General features: G+C 42.4%; 2 protein-coding genes across 4 annotated transcripts in view; one reads left to right on the top strand and one right to left on the bottom strand.

Annotated features, from left to right (window-relative positions):
- Positions 1-24,308, top strand: part of KLHL32 (kelch like family member 32) — a 251,473-nt gene that overhangs the window by 85,457 nt on the left and 141,708 nt on the right. The window lies entirely within an intron of this gene.
- Positions 5,446-6,193, bottom strand: LOC100346889 (U1 small nuclear ribonucleoprotein C). The gene has a single exon (XM_051855456.3). It carries the CDS (start codon positions 6,156-6,158, stop codon positions 5,679-5,681), a length of 480 nt encoding a protein of 159 aa, XP_051711416.1. The 5' UTR covers positions 6,159-6,193; the 3' UTR covers positions 5,446-5,678.

Genomic DNA, 24,308 nt, shown 5'->3' with positions numbered 1-24,308 from the left:
CTAAGAATGATTTTATTCAAATTGCAAAGTCTCAACATGGAAGGGACATTGCCATTTACTAAACGTCTTTGTTTGGTAGCCTCAGAGCTAGGTGTATTCACAGTGTTTCTTTTGTTTAATCCTCCAGTTACCCTTAGATGTAGAGATTATAGCACCTTTACAGATGATTAAATTGAACTTCCTGAATATTGAGTAAATTGTTTAAGATGTTCCAATTGCTGAATATCGGACCCCATACCGCAGCTGGGTCCATCTGCCTCCAAAACTCCTAGATGTTTCTTGATAGCAAGCTGTGTGGAACTCAGAGAACTTTCTGTGTAAGGTTGCCATTAGCTCTTGAGCATTATGAACAGAATTATGGCCCAAAAAGATGTCCACCTCCTACACCCTGGAGCCCGTGATTAAGTTAAGGACCTTGAGATGGAGAGAGATTCCGGATTACACAATTGGACCCAATGTAATTGCAAGTATCCTTGAAAGATGTGGAGGGAATCAGAAGAGTCAGAGAAGGAGATATGATGACAGAAGCAATGGTTGCGGTGCTGTGAGTTCTGGCTTAAAGGAAGGGAGCGTGAAGCAAGTGACCTCGAAGCTGGCAAAGACAGATTCTCCTTAGGGCCTCCGGTAGGAACCCAGGCCCAGCTGTCACCTTGGTTTTAGTCCAGTGAAACTCATTTTGATGTTTGACCTTGAACACTGTAAGATAACAAATTCGTGTTGCTTTAAGCTATGAGATTGTGATATTATCGTAGCAGCAAGGAATTTAAGCATCTTAAAATGACTAGCTGAAACTGTTTTCTGTGATGCTTTTGTGAATTTTGAAGTGTGGCTTTGCTCACTATTATTTGGAAGACCTGGTCTCATAGGGGCCACATGAAAATGCTGGGAAATGACACCCAATCACACTTGAAAAGCAATTAAGCCATATATAAGGACTAGTCTAAGAATTAATTGATTCTTTTACCTCACCAAAATAGCAGAAGAGAGTCAGAAGGATTTGAGATGTTAGGGTACATAAAAAAAAATTCATGGAAAAATGAAATTTGGCCAGCACCGCAGCTCACTAGGCTAATCCCCCACCTGCGGCACCGGCACTCCGAGTTCTAGTCCTGGTCGGGGCGCCGGATTCTGTCCCAGTTGCTCCTCTTCCAGTCCAGCTCTCTGCTGTGGCCCGGGAAGGCAGTGGAGGATGGCCCAAGTGCTTGGGCCCTGCACCCGCATGGGAGACCAGGAGGAGGAAGCACCTGGCTCCTGGCTTTGGATCAGCGCAGCACGCCAGCCATAGCGGCCATTTGGGGGGTGAACCAACGGAAGGAAGACCTTTCTCTCTCTCTCTCTCTCTCTCTCTCACTGTCTAACTCTGCCTGTCCAAAAAAAAAAAAAAAAAAAAAAAAGAAAAAGAAATTTAACAATAAAGTAATTTTGGTGCAAAAAGCTTTGGGAAATCCATGAACACTTTTTTTTGTAATATGCATTTCCCATCAACTTTGATGAAGACCTCAGGTATGCATGGATTTAAAAAAAAAATTGGGGCCAGCACTGTGGCATAGCAGGTAAAACTGCTGCCTGCAGTGCTAGCATCCCGTGTGGGCATGGGTTGGAGTCCTGGCTGCTCCACTTCTGATCCAGCTCCCTGCTAACGTGCCTGGGAAAGCAGCAGAAGATGGTCCAACCCTAAATCCATGTGGAAGACCCAGAAGAAGCTCCTGGCTTCTGGCTTCAGATTGGATCAGCTCTGGCTGTTACGGGCATTGGGGAGTGAACCAGCATTGGAAGTCCTCTCTGTCTCTGTCTCTGCCTTTCTGTAACTCTGCTTTTCAAACAAATAAATAAATCTTTAAAAATATTAAAAAATGTTTGTAGTAAAATAAACTTATCTTTTACAAATGTTTATTTATTTGAAAAGCAGGATGACACAGAGAGAATGAGAGACAAAGAGGGAGGGAGGGAGAGAGAGAGATGGAGAAAAAAATTTCATTTGCTGGTTCATACCCCCAAATGCTGCCAACAACCAGGGCTGGCCCAGACCTAAGCCAGAAGCCAGGAACTCCATTCAGGTCTCTCAACTGGATGGCAGTGACCCAAGTACTTGGGCCATCATCTACTGCCTTCCCAGGTACATTAGCAGGAAGTTGGATTGGAAGTGGAGCTGCTGATTCTCAAACTAGCACTCCAATATGGGATGCTGGTATTGCAAATGGTGGCTTACCCTGCTGTGCTGTAATGCCAGCCCTTAAACCTATCTTTTAATCCTATTTTCCATGAACTTTTTAAAGTGTCCTTATATTTTGTGTAGAAAATTATTTATTATTTTGTATTATTTATTATGTTTAATTATTATTTTATTATACATTTAAAATTTATTATCATAGTTATTATTTCACTGTTCCTTCCTTAGCACTGTAACTTTGAAGAAGCCTCTTCTTAATATTTCAGCTTTAACTTGTTAATAAAAAGGATCAGTATGTTCTCCAGTGGTGTCTGGTAAACTTTTTTTTTTTTTTTGTAAACTTAGAAAGCAGAAATCCCATGGCATTTAATTGTGTGTGAGAAAAGGATACTCTGTTGCCCTAGCCTTTAACTAGGCAAAACATAGTTCATGCTTTTAAAATAAGCTCTACATTTTCTTGTGGTGAATACTATTCTTGGTACTTTATGAGGAAAAGATTTTTAAAATTGCATTTTGTAGAAAGATGTCAACATCCAGTGTATTTCAGCAGTGTGGTATCAAGGAAACACCCACCTAGTGAAAGGTGATTTTTTATTAGACCCTTGTCTCTTGCTAGCTTGCCACATTATCTTAGGAAGCTGCCTTCAGTTTTTGTTTTTGTTTTTTGTTTCATTGTTAAAAAGAGGTAATGGTGGCTGGCGCTGCGGCTCATTAGGCTAATCCTCTGCCTGCAGCGCTGGCACCCCAGGTTCTAGTCCCGGTTGAGGCGCTGGATTCTGTCCTGATTGCTCCTCTTCCAGTCCAGCTCTCTGCTGTGGCCTGGGAGTACAGTGGAGGATGGCCCAAGTGCTTGGGCCCTGCACCCACATGGGAGAGCAGGAGGAAGCACCTGGCTCCTGGCTTCGGATTGGTGCGGCATGCCGCCGGCCGTAGAGGCCATTTGGAGGGTGAACCAATGGAAGGAAGACCTTTTTCTCTGTCTCTCTCTCTCTCACCGTCTAACTCTGCCTGTCAAAAAATAAAATAAAATAAAAAAATAAAGAGCTAATGGTAACTACTCTGTTATCATTTAAAAATATATAATGAGATGATACAGACGACAGTATTCAGAAATGAATACAGGGGCCGGCGCTATGGTGCAGTAGGTTAAACCTCCACCTGCAGCACTGACATCCCATGTGGGCACCTGGTTCAAGTATCAGCTTCTCCTCTTCTGATCCAGCTCTCTGCTGTGGCCTGGAAAAGTAGTCGAAGATGGCCCAGGGCCGGTGTTCTGGTGTAGCTAGTAAAGCGGCTGCTTACAGTGCTGGCATCCCATACGGGCGCTGGTTCGAGTCCCGGCTGCTCCATTTACAATCCAGCTCTTTGCTATGGCCTGGGAAAGCAGTGGAAGATGGCCCAAGTCTTGGGCCCCTGCACAAACGTGGAGACCCGGAAGAAGCTCCTGGCTCCTGGCTTCGGATCAGCACAGCTCTGGGTATTGCGTCCAGTTGAGGAATGAAACCAGTGGATGGAAGACTTCTCTCTCCTCTCTCTCTCCCTCCCTCCCTCCCTGCTTCTCCTCTCTCTGTGTAACTCTGACTTTCAAGTAAAATAAATAAATCCTTTTTTAAAAAGAGATGGCCCAAGGGCTTGGGTCCCTGTACGCATGTGGGAGACCCTGAGGAGGCTCCTGGCTCCTGGCTTTGGATGGGCCCAGCTCCGGCCATTGTCGCCATTTGGGGTGTGAACCAGCAGATGGAAAACCCCTCTCTCTTCTCTGTCTCAATGTCTATAACTCCACCTCTCAAATAAATAAATAAAATCTTTAAAAAAAATAAATGAATACAAGTAGTCATACCAATGTTGGGTAATGTTTTTGTTTCTAATAAGAAAGTCCCTGAAGTGCTCCGTCCCCACTTAGATCTGACAATGGAAGACCCACTTAAGGCCTCTTGATTCCATAGAAAAATAAAGTAACATTTAGTAAACGGCCCAAGTAGTTGTGGGGAGCAACCCGGACTAGACTAAGTTACTGGAATTAAGACTTATTCTATGCATCTGCTCTCCCACAATATGGCGCTTGGAGAGGAGGCAACAGCTTCTACACAGCTGCCTCCAGTTCAGCCAATAAACTGTAGGACCTACTCCTGATTGGAGGAGAGCAGCGTACTTGGCGTGTGGGCAGCAGAGTTAGGATTGGCGGAGGAGGACTATATAGGAGGAGAGAGACGGCATGCATCAGGAACATCTAAGGGGAACATCTGAAGGAACACCTGTGCAGCCCCCGAGAGAGCCGGCCGGCGGTGTGCCGCTCCCCCGCGGAAGTGGGGAGTGTGGCCAGGGGGAACTGCCCTTCCACGGAGGTGGAAGGGATAGTAGCCAACCCGGGAAGAACCAGCAGCAAACCCGGGGAGGGCCGAGCAGACAAAAGAACAACGCAGGGTTCTGTGTCGTTCCTCCACGAAGAGGGGCAGCGACATAATGGTGCCGTGACTCGGATATGAAGCCTAGGAGACATAATGGTGCCGTGACTCGGATGTGAAGCCTAGGCAGGGTCCTGTGTCGTTCCTCCACGAAGACGGGGAGCGACAGTAGTTATTAAGGATTGCCGTTCTTTTGATATAAGTTCTACAAATACCTTCAGTTAGAATTCATAGAGCTGAAATGTTTTATCGCCTACTGAGGCAAAGGAAGAAAAAGCGTACAATGGGAGCCAAGCTAATTTTGCAACTTGCTGTGATTACTGCATTAGATTATTTCCTCCTTTGTCCCAAACAAAATTTATCAAAATGGATCAAGTATTGTCTCATAAATTTGTAGCTATAAAATTTAAAAATGTTAAAAGTTAACATAAGGTGCAGTGGTCTCTGGGGTTGGGGTCTGTGCACCCCTGAGGGTTTAGATGAGTCCCAGATATGTGGGAGAAAATTGACTGTCTATAATTTTTTTTTTTTTTTTTTTTTTGACAGGCAGAGTGGACAGTGAGAGAGAGAGACAGAGAGAAAGGTCTTCCTTTGCCGTTGGTTCACCCTCCAATGGCCGCCGCTGCAGCCGGCGCACCGCGCTGATCCGATGGCAGGAGCCAGGAGCCAGGTGCTTTTCCTGGTCTCCCATGGGGTGCAGGGCCCAAGCACCTGGGCCATCCTCCACTGCACTCCCTGGCCATAGCAGAGAGCTGGCCTGGAAGAGGGGCAACCGGGACAGAATCCGGCGCCCCAACCGGGACTAGAACCCGGTGTGCCGGCGCCGCAAGGTGGAGGATTAGCCTATTGAGCCACGGCGCCGGCCTATAATTTTTTTTTAACTAAAAGAGTTGACAATTTTATTTTCACATTTCACAATACAAATGAAAACTGCACTTTTTGAAATCCTATTTCCCCCCAAAACTATTCTTTCTTTGATAAGAAGGGGGAGCAAGTCTTCTTTGTCATGCTGTTAGAAAACACCCAGAGTCACAGCACCATGATCTCCTGGTGAAGCAGAACAAGCGATACAGAACTGCTAGGAAGAGGCCTCCCCTCTCTCCTTATCTGTCCGGCCGAGTCATTCCTGGACTAGTGGGCACCATCATGGGACGGGCAGGAGGTCTCATCATTGGGGGCCCCGGCATCATTGGCATATGGCCTCCCATGGGTGGCCTCATTCCAGGAGCAGGTCCCACTGGCATCATCCCAGGAGGAGGAGGGCCCATCATTGGCATCATGGGAGGGCCTCCCATATGGGGTGCAGGCATCATACCAGGGCGAGGAGGACCTGGGAGACTGGGGGGAGGTGGGATCATCGCTCCTGCAGGAGGAGGAGCAGAGAATAGAGTAGGCGGTATCTTTCCTTGTTGAAATGCAGCCGTTGTTTTGTCGATCAGGCTCTGAGCCTGCTCTTCCATCCATTTCTGATAGTAGTCTTTCACATTCTCTTTGTGTTTCCTACCACTGCAGTGCGTCTTTCTCACAGATGGGGAATCATGGGTGAGGTACGTATCGCAGTAGTCACAGTAAAACTTGGGCATGTTGCTCTGCAGGCCGTTGGCCACTCCGTTCCCGACTGTCTATAATTTTTTTAAACTATCTGTAAATTTCTATGTCAATTCTATTTCTGCTTCAGAGTTTGTTTTATAATATATATGACAAAATGGTAAAGAATACATCTGTATAGTTTATAAATAAGTAAATATTATGGCTTGCTCAGAGATATGTCAGTGATATTTGCACAATCAAAACGTGTGGAGAGCACCACAATAATGAAATAGAACACAGAGTATAATATTTTTTTATTTATTTTTATTTATTTTATTTTTTTTTGATAGGCAGAGTGGACAGTGAGAGAGAGAAAGGTCTTCCTTTGCCATTGGTTCACCCTCCAATGGCCGGCCGCAGCGCGCTGATCCGATGGCAGGAGCCAGGTACTTATCCTGGTCTCCCATGGGGTGCAGGGCCCAAATACTTGGGCCATCCTCCACTGCACTCCCTGGCCACAGCAGAGAGCTGGCCTGGAAGGGGGGCAACCGGGACAAAATCCGGCACTCCAACCGGGACTAGAACCCAGTGTGCTGGCGCCGCAAGGCGGAGGATTAGCCTAGTGAGCCTTGGCGCTGGCCCTAATATTTTTTTAAAAGATTTATTTTATTTATTTGAAAGAGTTACAGAGAGAGGTAAATATAGAGAGAGAGGTCTTCCATCTGCTGATTCACTCCCCAGATGGCCGCAATGGCTGGAGCTGCGCTGATCACGAGCCAGGAGCTTCTTCCAGGTCTTCCACGTGTGTGCATGGGCCAAGAATTTGGGCCATCTTCTACTGCTTTCTCAGGCCATAGCAGAGAGCTGGATCAGAAGAGGAGCAGCTGGGACTTGAACCAGTGCCCATATGGAATGCCGGCGCTTCAGGCCAGGGCTTTAACCCACTGTGCCACAGTGCTGGCCCCCAGAGTATAATATTGAAATATTCTAGTTTTTTGTGAACTCATGACTCTAGTGAGAAAAGTGTTGTGGTTTATAGGTTTTTTTTTTTTTTTTTTTGACATTGCCAGAAAGAAAAAAGTTTAAAAGAAATGATAAACCATAATGATTCATTGAAAATTTACCCTGGGCTGTGAAGATGTGAACCTTTGCCACAGCAGTTGAGACTCCTCTTGGGACATGTGCATCCCGTATCAGTGCAAGTTTGAGTCCTAGCCCTGTCGTCTTAGTCCAGCTTGGGAGGCAGCAGGCGATGGAGTATGTGGGTTCCTTCCCTCCATGTGGGAGACGTACAATAGGTTCCTGGCTCCTTACTTTGGCCTGGCCCGTCCCCAGCTGTTTTGGGCATTTGAGAGCAAACAAGTGGGTGGGAACTCTCTCTGGTTGTTTCTCTCTCTTTCACTTAAATAATAATAATAATAATAAGGCACAACGTGGGCCTTCAGATATTACTCACTCACTTTCACTCTGTCAGCTACCTTAATATAGAAACAGTATTCACTGTTCTGATGAAATTTAATCTGTCTTTTATATTGAAAAATCAATTAGCTTTTTCCTGCCTTAGGGTGTCCAGTACATAGTTCAGTTCTCACTTATGTTGCCATTGATAAAAAGTAAGCATTCCAATTTTTGAATTCTTTACAAGAGGTACTTGCATTTGGTGCTCATGGGAACTGAGGGTTTGGTAGGTAGAGTAACCTGGTCAAGCTCCCTTAGCTGATAGAGGATGTAGTCTAGACTCCAACCCTTATCCCAAAGCTCAAATTCCCAGTACCAGGCTCATTTGCTTTCTACATTGCTCAGTAGCTTAGTATTAGAGCAAAGGTTGGAATTGCTACTGGTTCCTAAAGATGGTACAGCTGAAATCTGGGGAAGAAATTCCAATTACATTATACAGATGCTCACTACAAAATAATGGAATCCTGGACAATCTGGTTGGTTATTACATGCAGTGTGCTTGGCATTTAGGGGATTAAAAAACATCCAGGCTTGTGTGTCTGAAAGATTTGACTGAGCTCAGGGAGAGCTGACAAAGCTAATTCCAGCTGGAGCTTTGCAGATCCTTAGGGTTCTTGTCTACAGTTTAGGCCATCAGAGGGAGTGCACTGATCAGTAGGAGTCTGATCTATCTAGAGGTTAAGATTTGCTGGTAGCGTTCAATTTTGGAGAAGGACTGATGGAACAGATTGTGCCAAATGCAAAACAAAAGCTGGGACCCATGCAAGGATCAAGTGGAAAAGAGCGTGGGGTGGCTTTACCTGCTACGCCACAGTGCGGGCCCCAAATTTTTAATATTCTTCTGTGAAACTGAAAGATCATATAGATTCAAAAACAGATGTGCATAGTAGTATGGGTAGTATACTTGCCTAGCAGGTGTGAAAAGTGTTGTTAACTAGGTTGTTCTGATTGCGTGGTGAGTGGGCCATGAAAGACTCATTAAAACCAGAAGTCAATAAGCAAAGTTAATCTAACCTTGTATCATAAATTTGCAATTTATACAAAAAGTTTGTGACACGAAGGGAGAAATACATGTTGAAATGACAAAATATTTAAAACCAAGTACTGACGGAAGCAGTGTCCTTAACATGGGTGTTGAATGTGTTTCTGCAGTGGGATTCCTTGGCAGGAAGACTCAGAGGCAGTTTAGTGTGAAGAGGCCATGAACTCAGTGCAGGGTACTCGCAGCAGCTGAGTCAATCCCTGAGAAGTCTGGCTGTACACAGCGACAATGACAAATTTTTTAGAAGAGCAGGATCTGTGTGGCACAGCATAATATCTTCTCTAAGTCTTGATGCATTTATTTCAAAATAGGAAATATCTTGTTTAAAAGCTATGTCTTCAACACTAATAAAATGGCTAGAAGGAATTAAGGATAAAAGCAGACATTCATGAGATGGTTTAAAAAATTAATGCTCAAATATTTTTGCTATTTAAAAATAAATTACTTGGATGAACTTTGAGCAAGTTATTCAAGAATGGCAAAAAAAGAAGGAATGTAATATAAAATGAAAAAGGTGATGTTTAGAGCTGAAGAAAAACATTTATCAGATATACTATAAAAACTTTATAACAATAAACTTTAAGGCCTTGATAAAAAAATTTCTAGAAAGACACAAATTACTAAAATTGGGCCAAAGGAAAAAAAAAACATAAGAAATGTGAATAGTAAGGTCTAGAAAAAAGATAAAAAGCCTCACATCTCATTTTATAAGACTAGCGTAAATACTACCAAAATACAACAATGGCAATAAAAATGATAAATATACCTTTATTAAAATAGATATAAAACTTATAAATAAGGTATAGAAAATTCAGTAATTGATTTCCATCCCTCTTTTTTTTTTTTTGAGCCCCTGAGTGTTTTTTTTTTTTTTTTTAAAGATTTATTTATTTGAAAGTCAGTGTTAGAGAGAGAAGGAGAGGCAGAGGCAGAGAGAGAGCGGTCTTCCATCCGCTGGTTCACTCCCCATATGGCCCCAACAGCTCCGAAGCCAGGAGCCAGGAGCCCCCTCCTGGCCTCCCATGCAGGTGACAGGGGCCCAAGGACCGGGGCCATCCTCCACTGCCTTCCCAGGCCACAGCAGAGAGCCAGATGGGAAGTGGAGCAGCCGGAACTCGAACCAGCACCAACATGGGATGCCGGTACTGCAGGCAGTGGCTTCACCCACTGTGCCACAGCGCCGGCCCTTAGCCCCTGAGGTTTTGTTGTGGGCACTGAGATACCCAGTGAGCAGGGCCACTCTGCTCATTGTATTTTTCAAAACAGCGACACTCTGAAGAGTCTGGCCTTCTCCCTTTTTATTTTTTCCCCCAGAAATCTAATGTTCTTATCATCTGCAAGTGACAGGAAGCTTCGAGGGAGTGGCAGTCTGGGGGACGAACCAGGCGGGGAGGGGCGTGGCCAAGGCGCAGGGTGGGCCAGGCTCTCCCCGGGAGAGATGAGCGCTCACAACCCATGGGGGATGACGGCGGCACGTGGCCGGGAGGAGGCCCCGGGCTGTCACAGGCAGAGGGGGACCTCCGACCCCGCGGGAGGCCGACCAGCAGCTCCTGAGGCCTGGGCTCAACCGCGGACTCCCGGGGCGCCCTCTCCCCGGACACCAGAGCCTGTCCTGAGTGTTCTCCAACTGCCCATCCCTCATTTGTATCAGCTCATCAGCATGACAGGTACTTCCTATTCCTTGAAATACTTGCTTGGCTTTTGGGACTCAACATTTTCCAGGCTTTTCTCCCCATTCACTGACTGCTTCTTCTCAAACTTCCTTGCTGGTTTTTCCTCGTATCTCCAACTTCTTAAAATTGGAGTGACCCAGGCTCAGTTTTTGCACTTCGCTGTCTATATTGGCTTCTATGGTGATCTCATACTGTCTCATGGCCCAATATATACAGTAGGATGTAGGTATAGATTGAGAGAGATTTATTTTAAGAAATTGGCTCACACAATTCTGGAAGCATCCTAAAATGTACAGCTGGCAAGCCAGAGAGTCAGGAGAGCCAATGGTGTGGTTTGTTCCAAAAGCCAGCAGGCGTGAGACCTAGGAAGAGCCAATGTTTCAGTTCCTGAGAGTAGGAAAAAGATGATGTCCCAGGAGGAATGTAATTGGGCTGAGAAAATCTCTTCTTACCCAGACTTCTTGTTCTACTCTGACCTTGAACTTATTGAATGAGGCCTGTTCACATTAGGAAGAGCGATCTCCTTTAGTTGGTCTCCCGATCAACATGTTAATGTAGTCCAGAATCACCTCCACAGACACACTCAGAATATCAGAGGACTCCATGCCCAGTCAAGTTGGTACATAAAATTAATCATCCCAGATCAGAATCCAAAATTTACATCTCCAGATTAGACCTTCACCTAAATCCAGAACTTGTGTGTCCGATGACTTGCTGATCATCTCCACTTAGATGTTGAAGAAACAAAAAGTCTGTATCCAAAATCAAACTGTCATTTCCTCCCACAAAACTGCTCTTTGCACAGCTCTCCCCATTTCAGTTAATGGCAGCATTATAGTTAATGGAGTCCCCAAATCTCTGTGTTACCTTTCACTTTTTCCTCTTGCTTCCAAAATGCCAGCAAGTCAAAATATATTCAGACTGCAATCACTTCTATGATCAATATGGCCCAGGCCACCATCATCTTTTGCCTGGAGTTCTGCAGTGTCCTCCTCTGTTTTATTTTCCTGCTTTAATTCTTGATCCCTTGGCATCTATTCTAGTGCTGCAATCCTAGTGACCTTGTTATAAACACAAGTTGGATGATATCATGGCTGCTGAAAGGCTTTTGATGGTTTCCACTCTGTCCAAGTAAAAGCTAATGTCATTTGGCCTCCATGATTCTGTATCACCAGGCCTCCCTCCCACAACTCTTGTTCTCTATTCTCTCCAGTTCGTTGGCCTTCTTGTTCTTCCTCAGACATGCCTGGCATGTTCTCACCTTTGCTCTGCTTCTTCTCTGTCTGAATTGCTCTTTTCCTAGATCATAACTGGCTCCCTTGCCATCCTCTGATCTCTGCTAAAATAGTTCCATCGCAGAAAGTAGGACTTTGATTTTATCTATGATAACCTGATTTTTAAAAATTTACTTATTTGAAAGAGTTATACAGAGAGAGAAGGAGAGGCAGAAAGAGAGAGAGAGAGAGAGCAAGCGAGCTTCCATTCACTGGTTCACTCCCTGAATGCCGCAACGGCCAGAGCTATGCCGATCTGAAGCCAGGAGCCAGAAGCTTCTCCCACGTGGGTGTAGGGGCCCAAGGACTTTCCGGGGCCATAGCAGAGAGCTGGATCGGAAGTGGAGCAGCCAGGTCTTGAGTCATTGCCCGTATGGGATGCCAGCACTGCAGGTGGCGGCTTTACCTGCTACACAGCGCTGGCCCCTGATAACCTAATTTTTAAAGAAGGCTATATTCATGCATTGCTAATGTCATTAAAAACAGTAAAGCCCCCAAATTCTATCATTTAGGTTTAAAATATTTTTTGGAAGGCATAGGGCCTGATGAAGAAAAATCCCCCTGGGAATTTTTTTTTAATTTCATTTATTTGAGAGGTAGAGTTACAGAGAGCGGAAGACAGAGAGAAAGGTCTTCCATCTTCTGATTCACTCCTCAAATGGGCAATAAGCTGGAGCTGGGCCAATCTGAAGCCAAGAGTTTCTTCTAGGTCTCCCATGTGGGTGCAGGGGCCCAAGCACTTGGGCCATCTTCCACTGCTTTCTCAGGCCATTAGCAGGGAGCTGGATTGGAAGAGGAGCAGCTGGGACATGAACCGGCACCCCTATTGGATGCTGGCACTGCAGGTGGAGGCTTAGCCTACTACACCACGGCACCGACCCCTCTCCTGGGATTTTTAAGACATATTTATTGAGCAGTCATAAGATCATGGATCCACACATATGACTGCAAATATAAAACTGATCAGTGCCACCTGTTTCTTTCATGTCTTATAACTAAAAGTTATGTTTCTTAAAACTAAGTCATGTTTAAAACATTTTTATCATAGTGATCTCCCTATCACAGTTGACACTGCGTGGGAGTGAAAGAAGGGCTCAGAGACACTGGGGCACTATCTCCATTTTCCTTCTTCACGTGAGGATATGGCATTGCTGATGCTGAGACCAAGTCAAAATCCAGGAGAGTGATTACACTGTATATCTCCTGATAGAGAACTTAGATTTTTCATACCTATAAACTGCTGAACAGGAGGTTCAGGTGTTGAATCCAAAACATTGTGACCCAGCAGACTTTTGCTATTTTCTCAGATCCATGTGGCCTTGTCTTAACGTGGGCACTATCCTCTGAAGTCACTAAGAAGTTATAGGGCAGAGAAAATTGGCCAGCTGGCTACTTGTAAGTTTTGGAGTCCATGAATAATTAGTTGGGGACCTAACGTAGTAGCCTATAGCCTGTTGCCTTCAACCTAAAACTTTGAGAATCTGATTCAGAAAAGGGACCTGAAATGCTACAATAGAATTTTGTTATTTTTGAAGGCAATTTGACTTAAAAAAAAAAACAACAACAACAAAATAAAACATACACATATGCACACACACAATACAGTTTCAAGGAGCTGTAGAATTTGAGAAACAACCAGAAGAAAAAAAAATGCTCATTTTTTCCACCAAAGTTGTAATAGACTGTTGATTAGGAGTGGAAGTTAGCATTCTATGACTGGTATCTGATGATTAATCACTTAGTTAGTATCTACCAAGAGGATTGAAAATATAGCTTCCAAATTTGGCCAGGAAAAATAGCACCATTAATTATGACCTTGAATTTCAGGACAGCTGAATTAAGCAGTCAATCTGACATTTTATAGACAGCCTGTTACAGAGCCCCACATCCGGTGGACATTCAATAAGTGTTAATTGCCTGGCTGACAATGAGCAGCTGCACGTCTGTTGTTACAAAGGTTGTGCACAGTGGAATAGCTGGGAAGGACTGATTTGATAAGTATTAAGGGACAAGATCTTTTGAGAACCAAGAGGTGTGTGGTTGTTTTTTTTTTTTAAAGTAAAATGGTTTCATAGTTTCCTTTTAAAGATTTATTTGAAAGAGTGACACAGAGGAGAGAGAGAGATCTTCCATCCACTAATTCACTCCCTAAATGCCTGCAAGAGCCAGTTCAGACCAGATCAAAGTAAGGATCCAAGAACACCATCGAGGTCTCCCTCCCATGTAGTTGGCAGGAACCCAAGTAGTTGGACCATCATCTGCTATCTCCCAGGCACATTAGCAGAAAACCAGATCAGAAGCAGAGCAGCTGGACTCAAACTGGCACTTTTATGTGGGATGCAGGTGTCTGAAACAGTGAGTTAAATGCCTACTCTTAGAATTTCCTTTTAAAACTGAGCAAAGTTGTAACCATTTGGTACAGAAGTTGAAATGCCACTTGGGACACTCACATTCCATATCGGGGTACCTGGATTCAAGTCACACCTTCACTTCCCTTTTTGTAATCCAACTTAAAAAGATTTAATTACTTATTTGAAAGGCAGAGTTAGAGAGAGAGAAAGCGCTTTCTTTCATCTGCTGGTTCACTCACCAAAAGGCCACAATGGCTGGAGCTGGGCTGATCTGAACCAGGAGCCTTCTGGATCTCCCATGTGGATGTAGGGGTCCAAGGACTTGCGCCATCTTCTGCTGCTTTCCCAGGTGCATTAGCAGAAAGCTGGATCAGAAGTGGAGCAGCCAGGGCTTGAACCATCACCCATATGCACCATCCCCATACCTCCACTTCCAATCCAGCTTCCTGTTACTGTGCACCTTGGGAGGAAGCAGGAGAAGGTTCAAGTTCTTGGGTCCCTGCCACCCTTGTGGGAGACCCAGATTAGTCCAGGTTCTGGACTGGCCCAGCCCCTGCACAGCCTTGGCTCTTGTGGGCATTGGTAAGTGTTCCAGTGGATTGAAGATTCTCTCTCTCTCTCCCTCTTTCCATTCCTTTTAAAATAAAATGAGAATAAAATAATAGAATAAAACTAAATACATTAATTAAAAACAGAACTCCTTTGTCAATTCAAGGTGAAGTACAATGAGAGTGATCAAATGTTATTTTCTTTTTAAATAGAGAGCTTTGAGCCATCAGCACATTTCTTTTAAAACTGTTTGAATCAATGTGAGAGAAATCATTAACATTTCAGACTCAGATGATTATTATTTTCATTATTGATGATGCTTATAGTTCATTGTGTTTATTACAGTGAATAGAGAATGGTGAACTCTGGTCTGTATTTTATTCCTTTATTTAAACTGATTCACTTCTACTGAATGATTTTCCTTCTACTGAATGATTCTACTTCTACTGTGAAGGTAGAAAAAATATTTATAAGTAATTATAGTAGCTAGCATTCTTTTTCATCATTTATACTATGCCAGTCATTGTGTTAACGTCTTTGTATGTGTTTCCTTCAAGTGTGTATTGAAAGATTATTTTTTCTGCCATATATTTTAATGCTCATAAAATTATAATTTTCGTGCCAAGTTTTAGTAATGTCACTCATTCCCATTTGATCTCTAAAAGCAGAATCCATGTTTGAAGGATAATAAAGCTGATGAAATTTTTAAACCTTTAAAATTGAGTATTGAGTGAAAGCAGATGTTTCATAAGAAAGGCAGGAGAGCTGATCATGTGAACTTGCTGAGTTGGTATAAATGATTATTGGGATCCGGAAATAAGCCATGATTCTGTTTATCATGCTTGTAAAAAACTGATTCAGAATGAATTGTCCACACTGTGGGATGATCCAGCTGCTTGTTGAATCAATTGCTTTTAATTAGCCCATCTGATGATTGGTTTCTGGGCTTGCATTTCTGAATTCCTAAAAGATTGAATTACCATATTCTCGTTTAGAGAGATGTGACTCTGAAATGAAGAGATTTTCCTTATCAAATCATCTGTATCACTTTATAATCAAGTATATGTATTAGATCTGCCTGATCCTGCCACAACTCATGGAAACTAGATCACCTCGTGTGAGATTCCAGTAGGAAGTTATAGTGCAGTTCCAAGAAAGGCACTGAGTTATTCATCGTTCTGAGGTTGGCGGTGGTTGGGAGAAGTAAAGGAGAAGGTATTTGTGTTTGCTTTCCTTAATTTTAATTGAAGGATGTACTAGTTTCCCAGTGTATCCAACTGTACTTGAGAGGGAAGCAGGAGAATATGTGTGAAGAGTGGTAGTAAGTGTGATTCAAGTCCGACACTCGAACTTACCAGCATTGCCATCTTGGACCCGTTGCTTAACTTGACTGGGTCTAGTTTCCCCATGTTAAAAATAAGATATTAGTAGTACCCTCTTCACAGGGTTGTGAAGATGAAAATTTAATTCAAGTAAAACTCTGGCAGCAGGGCCTGGCACCTGGTAAAGGCTGAGTCCACAGGAATTGCTGTTGTCATTGATGTAATTATCAAGCTACAGCTGTAGGGAGACCCTTGGAGAAAATGTTTATTTCCCTTAGTCATTGGGCAAAACCCAAAGAAATGAAGATTAAGATGAATAGTATATACCTATGTATATGTTTTATGTGAAATACATTTATTTTTATATAAATTTTGAGAAGTAAATTATATCTGTACATAAATTTTCATGGATTTAGGCATTCTTCTTATAATTACAGTTGTCTTTTGCTGTTCACATGAGTTTGATTTGGTATCCTACCAAAATCCACAGATGTTCAATTTCTTCAGATAAAATGGTGTGGCATTTAAAAAGAACTTACACACATCTCCTTGTATACTTTAAATCATCTGCAGATTATCTAAATATAATATCCAATGAAAATTAGTTGTTACACTGCATTATTTAGGGAATAATGACCAAAAAAATCCTGTACAGACACATATTTGGGGGAGGGAAGTGATTTGCAGTTGATTGAATCCACAGATGTAGAACCTGTGGGTCTGGAGGGCTGAGTGTATTTTTAAAAAAGCATTTTTAACCCTGGTGGATCATTTGTCAACTCTTCTTTCCTGTTTTACAAGACGTAGAAACTTTGCAGTAGCCTGAATGGACAAAGCATAGAACGTGCAAAAAGTCAAACTTGAACATTCAGGAGGAGCTGAACACCTTTTATTTGAGCTAGCCTGGTCTGCCTTAGATTAGGAAGGTTCCAGTGAAGTGGTTACTTAGCAACTAATGGAGTTAGATGAAACAGTCTGTTAGCCAGGACTTTTGCACACTGCTGTGTGTATGCCTAATAATGCGAGAGTGGCTCCAGTGTGTATTGCCTGACTCACAGCTGTCAAAGTAAAGTGCTGAGTAAAATGAATGAGTGAGGAGAGATTCCGTAGCTGCCTGGACACCTATGTTTGTGGTCTTTTATGCCATATTTTATGTTAGAATATTAAAAGAAAAAGATACTGAGAGAGGGAATTAAAAATGAGAGGAACTGTTGAAATTTTAGGTTAAATTTTTGAGGGAGCATTAACTTATGTTAGATTTTAAGAGAGTAGGATAATTGAGTAAATCTCATACCCTTATTGTCAGCATTCTTCCAAAAAGTTCTCTATTGAAAAGGAGAAACAGCTTCTGTGGATGGCTTTGTAAATTCCAGAACAGAAAGTGTGCTTTGGTGCTCATCCTTTCCTGGTGCCTGTTTACAGCTATGACAGACATGATGGGTAGATCCTTACCACTTTCTCTGGAATTGGATGTAGTACCAGTGTGAGAATGGGCAGGCAAGAAACTTTCTTGTGATTCTTTATAGCTAACTGAAACTCCTTAAATGGATTTTACTCTTTGCATCCCGTAAGAGTATTCCAAATTATTTGTGCTGTCAACCTAAATAATGATGACAGTTGTGGGGAGCAACTGGGAGCAACTCGGACTAGACTAAGTTACTGGAATTAAGACTTATTCTATGCATCTGCTCTCCCACAATATGGCGCTGGGAGAGGAGGAAACAGCTTCTGCACAGCTGCCTCCAGTTCAACCAATAAACTGTAGGACCTGCTCCTGATTGGAGGAGAGCAGCGTACTCGGCGTGTGGGCAGCCGAGTTGGGATTGGTGGAAGAGGACTATAAAGGAGGAGAGAGACGGCATGCACCAGGAACATCTAAGGGGAACATCTATCTGAAGGAACACCTGTGCAGCCCCCGAGAGAGCCGGCCGGCCGGCGGTGTGCGGCTCCCCCGCGGAAGTGGGGAAAGCGGCAGGGGGAACTGCCCTTCCACGGAGGTGGAAGGGTCGGTAGCCAACCCGGGAAGAACCAGCAGCAAACCCGGGGAGGGCCGAGCAGACAAAAGAACAGCGCAGGGTCCTGTGTCGTTCCTCCACGAAGACGGGGAGCGACAACAGTCTCCAAACAATAATGATATTTGGGACTAGTAGAGTATTACAGTGGGGATATGTGTATCATGGTGTATAATGACTGTATTCAAGGAAGTGGGGTCGGGGGAGATCTTTAAAGTTGAAATGAAGAGGATTACATAAGATATTCTAAGTAATATTCCTTGACTACAACAATTAAGAACAGAGGTAGCACTCATCTGAGGTTGGACAGTCAGTTGAAGGGCAGATAGCCTTCAAAAAAGTATTTTTTTGCATAGTTGCTGTGACCTTAGGTTGTGGTTCAGGCACAGTTTTTTTGTGATAGTTATTATCAGGCAATAATCCATGAGAATCCTTCCTTCGTAACTTCCTAGTGTATTTATTTATTTGTTGGGGTGGGACCTAAGTGACTCCATTTTGATTCTTAGAACTTTCAGTATCAGTAGCATCTCTGAGATAGCCACATGAATTTCCTCTTCAGGAAAACATGATAAGGAGGAAACCAACCAGAGAAAACCAACCAGATTAGTTCAGATTAAAAAAGTGGTATGAAGGAGTTGCTTGAAGGCTCTTACAGCTGCCACCATCCAAGAATACTGGATGAGTTGCACTTTCAAAGACCAGGTCCTATCCTCTTATTGCCTGAGCAGTATTTGCCTGTGCCCCTTCAAACGTGGGCATCAGTCCTCCCTAGCTAGGATTTGGACTTAAGCCTTCTGCTCAGGCTACAGGATTTCTGGTATTAACTTCAAGTGCTCACATTTTATGACTCAGAGAATTCGGATTCGATGCCCTTTCCCTGAGGAGACTTAGGAGCCGTTACCAGATATCTGAATAGCTGGTAAGCGGAAAAGAGAGTGAACTTACTGAACTCCTACTAGGACCAATGGGACAAAGTTGTTAGGAAGGTGGCTATGATTGAGTATCTGAAGGGTTTACTAATACTTCTCCAGATGGACAGCCTGGCGTACAAGATGTTTGGTGTCTCACTACTTCAAATTCAAACATGCAAGAAGTACTACCAGGGGTGAAGGATTGATTACAGTGGTACTTCTTAAATATTTACATACATGCATGTGGTTCACCTGTTGATCTTATTAGAATTCAGCTTCCCATCCAGTAGGTGTGGGATGGCATCCAAGTGTCTGCATTTCAAACTAATTCCTCGGTGATACCAATAACTGCTGACCCAGGAATAACACCATAGCAAGAGTCCAGTGATTTGCAAAGCACCTTCCAGTTTTTAAATTCCAGTATTCCATTTACAGGAGAGAAGGTGGGGTTTAGTTGTGATTGTAAACATACCCAGCACAGCTTTGGTAAACCACGTAAGAGCCTTTTCTGTGTTCTACAGAAGTTTCCCTGAATTCCTACGTTACTTTCCTCACTATAGAATCCCCCACTCTGCTCCATTAGTCGCGTCATCTCTTCCTTTCTCTAGGTTTTCAACTTTTAAGGAAAAAAATGTGTACTCCAAAGCATTTCATTTCCTCATACTTACTTTTCTTGATTCTGAGTCCTTATCTCATCTACTCGGTCACTTCTGCATGCAGACCCCAAATTCTGTCTTGGGTCAGCTGTCAAAAATACAGGAAATCCAGGTATTATCACCATCAGGAAGCCCTAAGAAGATGGTGCCCTGTGAAGACAGACGAATGTTTTCTTTACACAGGAAAGGGCCTTTTATTCAATAATGGCTTATCAAATATATTAAATAAGCAAGAATCTAAGTGTGATCCCCAAATATCTTGAAGAGGCAAATGAAAGATGAAAGAATGGACTCCTTACATGGTGGGCTGTAAAGTACTGGGATCCCATACTCAGGTGATACCATTATATAATAAATAGTAAGGGAAACAGCAATCAGCAAAAGTCAAGGAAAGTGAGAGTGATTGATAGCTGAAGTCAAATTTGTGGATGCCGTTTTCCAGAATGCCTAGTAACTGACAAAATACGTGCCTTTCACATCAGGCAAACTAAAGGATACTCTATGGCCAATATCTTAAATTATAACTCAGTGGGGATTCAATGAGGAAACATAGGTAGGCAGGAAAGAAAAGTTCTAGGTTGTTAGACACCAAGTTGTGAAGAAACAGCACAGAAACCAAGTGGTTCTGGAATGTTAATGACAATATAACAAAGCAATTTTACATCTGCTGATTCTAACATCTCTTTGATTTTTAGTAATTTAATTTTATGATATTTTACAACATATTCATTGGCAAATAACTGAAAATAAAGCTGGCGGCTTACCACGGAGAGTTTGTGATGCCCTGGCCTAGCCACCCCTCAGATACAGTAAATGAAAGATCTCCGCGAGTGAGATCCCAGTGGAAAGAACAGGTCATCAAAGAAGGAGGTACCTTTCTCTGAAGGGAGGAGAGAACTTCCATTTTGACTAAGACCTTGTCTAAATATGATCAGAGTCGGTGAACTCAAAAGGCTTCCATAGACTTGGCAACTCCTGACAAGAGCCTGGGGTGATTACTGAGGCCATAAACAAGAGTGTCAATTTGTTAAGTCAACAACAGGAGTCACTGTGCACTTACTCCCCATGTAGGATCTCTGTCCTTAATGTGCTGTACATTGTGATTTAATGCTATAACTAGTACTCAAACAGTATTTTTCACTTTGTGTTTCTATGTGGGTGCAAACTGTTGAAATCTTTACTTAATGTATGCTAAACTGATCTTCTGTATATAAAGAGATTTGAAAATGAATCTTGATGTGAAGGGAGGGGGAGAGGGAGTGGGAAAGGGGAGGGTTGCGGGTGGGAGGGAAGTTATAGGGGGGAGCCATTGTAATCCATAAGCTGTACTTTGGAAATTTATATTCATTAAATAAAAGTTAAAAAAAAATACGTGCCTTTTGGGGCTAACCCAGCTTTGGGGTAAGCAGCACCCTAGTGTTAGCTAGGAAACAAAATAATTTGATTTTCATCTTTTCTCCATTCTGTTCTTTTATTCTCCAGAAGGCTCAGATAATTAAAACATGGCCACACCTAGGAAGAAGAGAATTCTAAAGGGACATAGGATAAAACATAGTGAGGCTGGTTTTGAAGGGCTCCTTATCACTGTGTGGTTAATTTAGGAAGCAGCTATGCCAAGAACCAAGCTGTGAAATGCAGCTACAGCCTGTAATAAACAAACTACATATTGTTTGAAGATGGTGGGAAAATCAATATATGGCATAATTTTTTAGCATGCAATGCAGATTTTTCTTTATTTTATATGGGTAAGATGAAAGAACAATTAAGAAATAAATTCTACTCACAATAGGTTTTATGAATATTTATGAATAAATTTAGCCAAAGAAGTGAAAGACCTCTACAACAAAATTATAAAATATTGATGAAAGCAATCATCAATGACACGCAGAAGTGGAAAGATATTCCTTCCTCACGGATAGGAAGAGTTAATATTGTTAAAATGTCTGTGCCGCATGAAACAATCTACAGAATCAATGCAATCCCTGTAAAATTTCAATGAAAATCTTTACAGAATTAGTAAAAGCCATCCTAAAATTCAAGTAGAACCATGTAAGATCAACCTCAATCAAAACACAGAATACTGATTACGAGAGTCCAGGAAGGGTAGCAGAGATAAAAGCAGTTTTAATTAAAAAAAAAAATGGAATCTGGCTATGGTTCACTCATGTCACAAATATACTAATATGAGATGTTAATAATAGGGGAAGGGAGAAAGGGGTTATTGGGAACTCTTTGTCTTACTACCTCATAATTTTTTTCTAAATTTAAAACTATTCTGAAATAAAATGTTAAAATAAGAAAGAGGAAAGAAAATTAATAATTTAGAGATAATAAGTTTTGCTACCTAATTTTTTATTTACATTAATATAATTTTACAGCTTTAGTTTGTTCTGTGATATTTTATTCCTTGAGTATTATTATATTGTTTGAGAAAAAATTAAAATAGCTCTAAATGTATAGGAGAAAACCCCCAACAACCAAACATCTCCATCCTTGCAGTCCATTAAGCTCCCTGGATGGATTGAGTTCCTTCTGCATTTGTGAGATAAAGGAGGATCCTAGTCCACTTGAACTGTGTCAGGGCCCCCTTCTCCCTAATGGAAGGGAAGGGGGACACTGAGGTTAATTGAACAGTCTTTCGCTGAAAGTCACTGGCCAGTCTGTATGTGAGATATTACCAAAATGCAATAAAGGACAATCATTATTCACACTAAATTGAGCAAAATGTAGTCTTTGTTGATTCTGAAGCTAGTGCCAACCTCGTGAGCACTGTGAACATCACTAATTATGTTACACTGAACTCACAGAAGATGTGAGGGACCAAGCTGGAACTGCTGCAAGCATTGCAAATTGCTCGTTTCATTGAACTTCTTTAAACATGTCTGCTTTCATTTAACTGCCTTACAAGGTAAGGGTGGATTGTGTCCCCAGATTCAATTATTTCACCTGGAAGGTTATTTGGATTCCTGGTTAAAATGGAAATTCATATTAATTTCTTGCCACAACCAGTATAACTTGCCACATCCAGTGTAACCCCAAGGCTGCACGGGCACTACCAGGTGTGTTTCACCAGCTTTCAGTGCCCAGGAAAGTCTGCCATCTGCTATCGTACTTCTTTTTGAAGCTGCAGCAGAAGTCCTGCCAGCAGGTGTTGTGGCACAATGTACCAACCTAAATGTGAGTGTGGCTCATCTTGTGGGTGCATGAAAACTAAAGAGACCCTAGAAAACAAGCACATGTACTGTGATTTAAAGACTCTATCATGTCATTTTTCTGTGAAATAGAGGCAATAACACACCATAAATCCACAACTCCCTGTGTGGTAGGCACTTAATGCTGTGTTATATTCTCACACACTGGGTTTTCAATTAGAAAGATTTGTGGTGGTGGCAGCAGATTATCAGCCAAGAGTGAGCTGTGACAACCGTAAATCACAGCCTGACCAAGCCTCTTCCAAAAAAAAAAATAAAAAATAAAAATGTGAACCAGGCAAGGGTCTGCAATGCTTTCATATTTCTACACAGAGCCTTATCCCAGGCTTGGCAGAGTGTTGAGGCTTGATGGAGGACATTGCCATGTGTTCTATTTAAAAATTCCTTTTCTAAATGTCTGGCTTTGGATGTCTGGCTTTGGGCTCACTTGTATTTCTGAAGCATTTAGCTTAAGGTGGATGCTCTTTCTCTTTAGCTTCATGATTCTATATTTCAGTGCCAAACACACCTTTCAAGCAAAAGCACTTGCTTATGTAGAACTAATTCTTTTTGTTTATAGCACTAATGTAAAACAACTGGACATTATCTGCGCAAGAGTTTTTTAAGAACTCGCTGATGTATTCATTCATTCATTCACCTCCATTTGTTGAATCCATGTCAGGCATGCTAATGTCTATGGGTACTACAGTGAGTAGGGAAGTTCTGATGCCCAGCTTCGTGGAGCTTAGAGTTTACCTTTTCAATAAATGTAATGCTAAAAGATAGCACCATCTTCTTACCCCTTTTACACCAAAGGAGGCTTTGCCCTTCCCTGTGGGCTTAGCAGGTCATTGACATTTTATCATCCTGGGCAAGCTAGCTGGGTAGCTGGTGTTTCACTGTGCCCAATGAACAGGTTCTTCTTATGTTGGTGGTGTTTAATGATGCTTTTCCTAATTTAGGGGCTTTGAAAATTTATTAAACTGAGAAATGGACTTTGATTTTTTTTCTGTTATTTATTTATTTAGTAAATATAAATTTCCAAAGTACAGTTTATGGATTACATGGCTCCCCCCCCATAATTTCCCTCCCACTCGTACCCCTCCCATCTCCCACTCCCTCTCCCATTCCATTCACATCAAGATTCATTTTCAATTATCTTCATATACAGAAGATCAATTCAGTATACATTAAGTAAAGATTTCATCAGTTTGCACCCACACAGAAACACAATGTGTAAAAATACTGTTTCAGTACTAGTTATAGCATTACTTCACATTGGACAACACATTAAGGACAGATCCCACATGAGAAGTAAGTACATAGTGACTCCTGTTGTTGACTTTACAATTTGACATTCTTGTTTATGGCATCAGTAATCTCCCTAGGCTCTAGTCGTGAGTTGTCAAGGTTATGGAAGCCTTTTGAGTTCGCCAACTTTGATCTTATTCTGACAGGGTCATAGTCAAAGTGGAAGTTCTCTCCTCCCTTCAGAGAAAGGTACCTCCTTCTTTGATGACCCATTCTTTCCACTGGGATCGCACTTGAAGAGATCTTTCATTTAGGTCTTCTTTCTTTTTTTTTTTTTTTTTTTTTTTCCAGAGTGTCTTGGCTTTCCATGCCTGAAATACTCTCGTGGGCTCTTCAGCCGGATCCGCATGCCTTAAGGGCTGATTCTGAGGCCAGAGTGCTATTTAGGACATCTGTCATTCTATGAGTCTGCTGTGTATCCCGCTTCCCATGTTGGATCGTTCTCTCCCTTTT

This window comes from Oryctolagus cuniculus, chromosome 5 (assembly GCF_051225735.1).
Source record: "Oryctolagus cuniculus isolate XC-2025 breed Fujian yellow rabbit chromosome 5, ASM5122573v1, whole genome shotgun sequence".
NCBI classification, from domain to species: domain Eukaryota; kingdom Metazoa; phylum Chordata; class Mammalia; order Lagomorpha; family Leporidae; genus Oryctolagus; species Oryctolagus cuniculus.
This window is presented reverse-complemented; position numbering and strand designations above follow the sequence as displayed.

Excerpts from the sequence above, each read along its gene's own strand:
- LOC100346889 (XM_051855456.3), bottom strand. The coding sequence starts at position 6,158 with ATGCCCAAGTTTTACTGTGACTACTGCGATACGTACCTCACCCATGAT.